Below are 3699 nucleotides of genomic sequence, written 5' to 3'. Positions count from 1 at the left end.
TATAATGATATTGTAATGAAATAATGACCAAATAATTGCTAATATTAATAAAGTAAAAATGGTTTTGTGTGCTATGTAACAAGTCTCTGAACCGTATAAGTAATTTTGACTGTCTGTATTTGTTCCTGACTTTATTCTTGTCTTCACCTGTCAGATTTGTGATTTATCTGTTTGGTTTCTGTTTGTCCATCACTATGTCTGAAACCAGTAATCCTCCAGTGAATGTTTCCCAGACTCCCTCACCCTCTGTGAAGAAAAGGAAAGTTTCACTGCTGTTTGACCACATGGAACCAGATGAGATGGCTGAACACCTCAGCTACCTGGAGTTCAAAAACTTCTGCAACGTCTCAGTAAGTCACTCACCCCGAAGGCTCATGACAGTTTCACTCACATTCTCTGACCAGATGTTGCTAGTGCAAACTGAGTTTATCTGATGGTCTAACCTCAGTATAGCGCTGTAGTGACGGCACAGCCTCATACCGCTGAAGCTGACTAATAAAACAACCATGAGCACACCCGTTGTACTCATACCTGGACGTGTTGGTTCATATCAGAGGATCATTATGTCTTGCTGATCACATTCATGAGTGCTTAGCACATCTGGATTTCAGATTCAGCTGTGCCTGTTGTTGTTATGTGTCACCTTAGTTTCTGGACTACCGCAGTTACGTGGTTCATGGCTCTGTGAGGAATAATCCGGCGCTCGAGCGCTCTGTCATGCTCTGCAACGGAGTCTCCCAGTGGGTTCAGCTCATGATCCTCAACAAACACACCTCACAGCAGCGAGCAGAGGTCTTCACCAAGTTCATTCATGTAGCACAGGTAATTACAAATGCACACACGTTCAACCAAGCACATTGGTAGCGTTCAGGAAATACAAATAACCAAATTACATTTAGTTTCTCCTGAGAAATTCATTTATAGTAATGCAATATAATCGTTTCAAGACACCTACAATGAGCTCAGATGTTGTTAAATACTTGTGTATGTTTCTGTGGAAAATATTGTCGATCAGCCAATTTCTCAATGACAAACTACACTACTCATAACAACCCCACCCCACCCAATTCAGAAAAAAACAATATATATTTATATGTATATATTTAGTGCTGCCAAATGATTAATCGTGATTAATCGCATCAAAAATAAAAGTTTTTGTTTACATATGTATGTGTACTGTGTATTTTACATAATATATGTATATGTACTGTGTTTATTTATTATGTATACATAAATACACACACATACAGTATATATTTTGAAAATATTTACATGTACGTATATACATTTATATATATTAATATTTTTATATTTTATATTATATATAAATATATTTAATATATAAACAGCATATATTTCTTAAATATATACATATATATACATATTATATATACATAATAAATATACACAGTAAACATATATATTATGTAAACAAAAACCTTTATTTTGGATGTGATTAATCGCGATTAATCATTTGACAGCACTATATATGTGTGTGTGTGTGTGTGTACATATATATACACATATACACATATGCACATATACAGTGAGGGAAAAAATTATTTGACCCCCTGCTGATTTTGTATGTTTGCCCACTGACAAAGAAATAATCAGTCTATAATTTTAGTGGTAGGTTTATTTGAACAGTGAGAGACAGAATAAAAACAAAAAAATCCAGAGAACCGCATTTCAAAAAAGTTATAAATTGATTTGCATTTTAATGAGTGAAATAAGCATTTGACCCCTTCGCAAAACATGACTTAGTACGTGGTGGCAAAACTCTTGTTGGCAATCACAGAGGTCAGACGTTTCTTGTAGTTGGCTACCAGGTTTGCACACATCTCAGGAGGGATTTTGTCCCACTCCTCTTTGCAGATCCTCTCCAAGTCATTAAGGTTTCGAGGCTGACGTTTGGCAACTCGAACCTTCAGCTCCCGCCACAGATTTTCTATGGGATTAAGGTCTGGAGACTGGCTAGGCCACTCCAGGACCTTAATGTGCTTCTTCTTGAGCCACTCCTTTGTTGCCTTGGTCATGTATTTTGGGTCATTGTCATGCTGGAATACCCATTCATGGCCCATTTTCAACGCCCTGGCTGAGGGAAGGAGGTTCTCACCCAAGATTTGATGGTACATGGCCCCGTCCATCGTCCCTTTGATGCGGTGCAGTTGTGCTCGATTTTGGTGTCATCTGACCACAACACTTTTACCCAGTTCTCCTCTGAATCATTCAGATGTTCATTGGCAAACTTCAGACGGGCCTGTACATGTGCTTTCTTGAGCAGGGGGACCTTTTGGGCGCTGCAGGATTTCAGTCCTTCACGGCGTAGTGTGTTACCAATTGTTGTCTTGGTGACTATGGTCCCAGCTGCCTTGAGATCATTGACATGGTCCTCCCGTGTAGTTCTGGGCTGATTCCTCACCGTTCTCATGATCATTGAAACTCAAGATCTCAAGATCTTGCATGGAGCCCCAGACCAAGGGAGATTGACAGTTATTTTGTGTTTCTTCCATTTGCGAATAATCGCACCAACTGTTGTCACCTTCTCACCAAGCTGCTTGGAGATGGTCTTGTAGCCCATTCCAGCCTTGTGTAGGTCTACAGTCTCTTCTGACATCCTTGGACAGCTCTTTGGTCTTGGCCATGGTGAAGAGTTTGGAATCTGACTGATTGATTGCTTCTGTGGACAGGTGTCTTTTATACAGGTTAAAGGTCCCTTTAAGAGAGTGCTCCTAATCTCAGCTCGTTACCTGTATAAAAGACACCTGGGAACCAGAAATCTTGCTGCTTGATAGGGGATCAAATTCTTATTTCACTCATTAAAATGCAAATCAATTTATAACTTTTTTTGAAATGCATTTTTCTGGATTTTTTTGTTGTTATTCTGTCTCTCACTGTTCAAATAAACCTACCATTAAAATGATAGACTGATCATTTATTTGTCAGTGGGCAAACGTACAAAATCAGCAGGGGATCAAATATTTATTTTCCCCTACTGTATACACATACAGTACTGGTCAGAATTATTGGCACCCTTGGTAAATATGATCAAAGAAGGCTGTGAAAATAAATCTGCATTGTTAATCATTTTGATCTTTTATTTTAAAAAAATTCACAAATATCTAACCTTTCATTGAACTAAAACAACTGAAAATGGGGGAAAATCTCATTATGAAATAAATGTTTCTCTCAAATACATGTTGGACACAATTATTGGCACACCTAGAAATTCTTATGAGTAAAATATCTGTGAAGTATATTCCCATTCATATTTACAATTTTGAGCATACCAGGGTGATTATGAACATGAAACGATCCAGCCATGGCTTCCTGTTTCACAGGAATATAAATAGGTGGGAAAACAAAGGTCAAATTCCCTTAATCATCCATCACAATGAGAAAAACCAAAGAATATAGTTCTGATGTGCATAAAAAGATCATTGAGCTTCACAAGTGACTGTAAGAAAAGTGCAAATGTATTGAAAATCCCCATTAATAATTAGGAATTTCCAATCAACAGAAAATGTTACAAATCTGCCTGGAAGAGGACGCGTGTCTATATCGTCCTAATGCCCGGTGAGGAGGAGAGTTTGAGTGGCTAAAGACTCTCCAAGGACCACAGCTGCAGAATTGCAGAAAATAGTCTCAGGGTCAGAAAACCTTCAAAAAAAAAAAAAAAATCAAACAGCACCTACACCA

General features: G+C 38.0%; 1 protein-coding gene across 5 annotated transcripts in view; it reads left to right on the top strand.

The window, feature by feature from the left end:
• LOC107676755 (RAS guanyl-releasing protein 1-like) overlaps positions 1-3699 on the top strand; it is a 24447-nt gene that overhangs the window by 9846 nt on the left and 10902 nt on the right. For all 5 annotated transcript variants that reach the window (XM_016471427.1, XM_016471431.1, XM_016471430.1 and 2 more), the window contains exons 6-7: positions 209-350; positions 649-822. In XM_016471427.1, the coding sequence (XP_016326913.1) occupies positions 209-350; positions 649-822 (316 nt within the window). The remainder of the gene's footprint in view (positions 1-208; positions 351-648; positions 823-3699) is intronic.

This window comes from Sinocyclocheilus anshuiensis, unplaced genomic scaffold, assembly GCF_001515605.1.
Source record: "Sinocyclocheilus anshuiensis isolate Anshui unplaced genomic scaffold, SAMN03320099.WGS_v1.1 scaffold456, whole genome shotgun sequence".
Taxonomy (NCBI): Eukaryota; Metazoa; Chordata; class Actinopteri; order Cypriniformes; family Cyprinidae; genus Sinocyclocheilus; species Sinocyclocheilus anshuiensis.
Note: the sequence above shows the minus strand (reverse complement) of the source record. Positions and strands in the feature narration are given on the sequence as shown.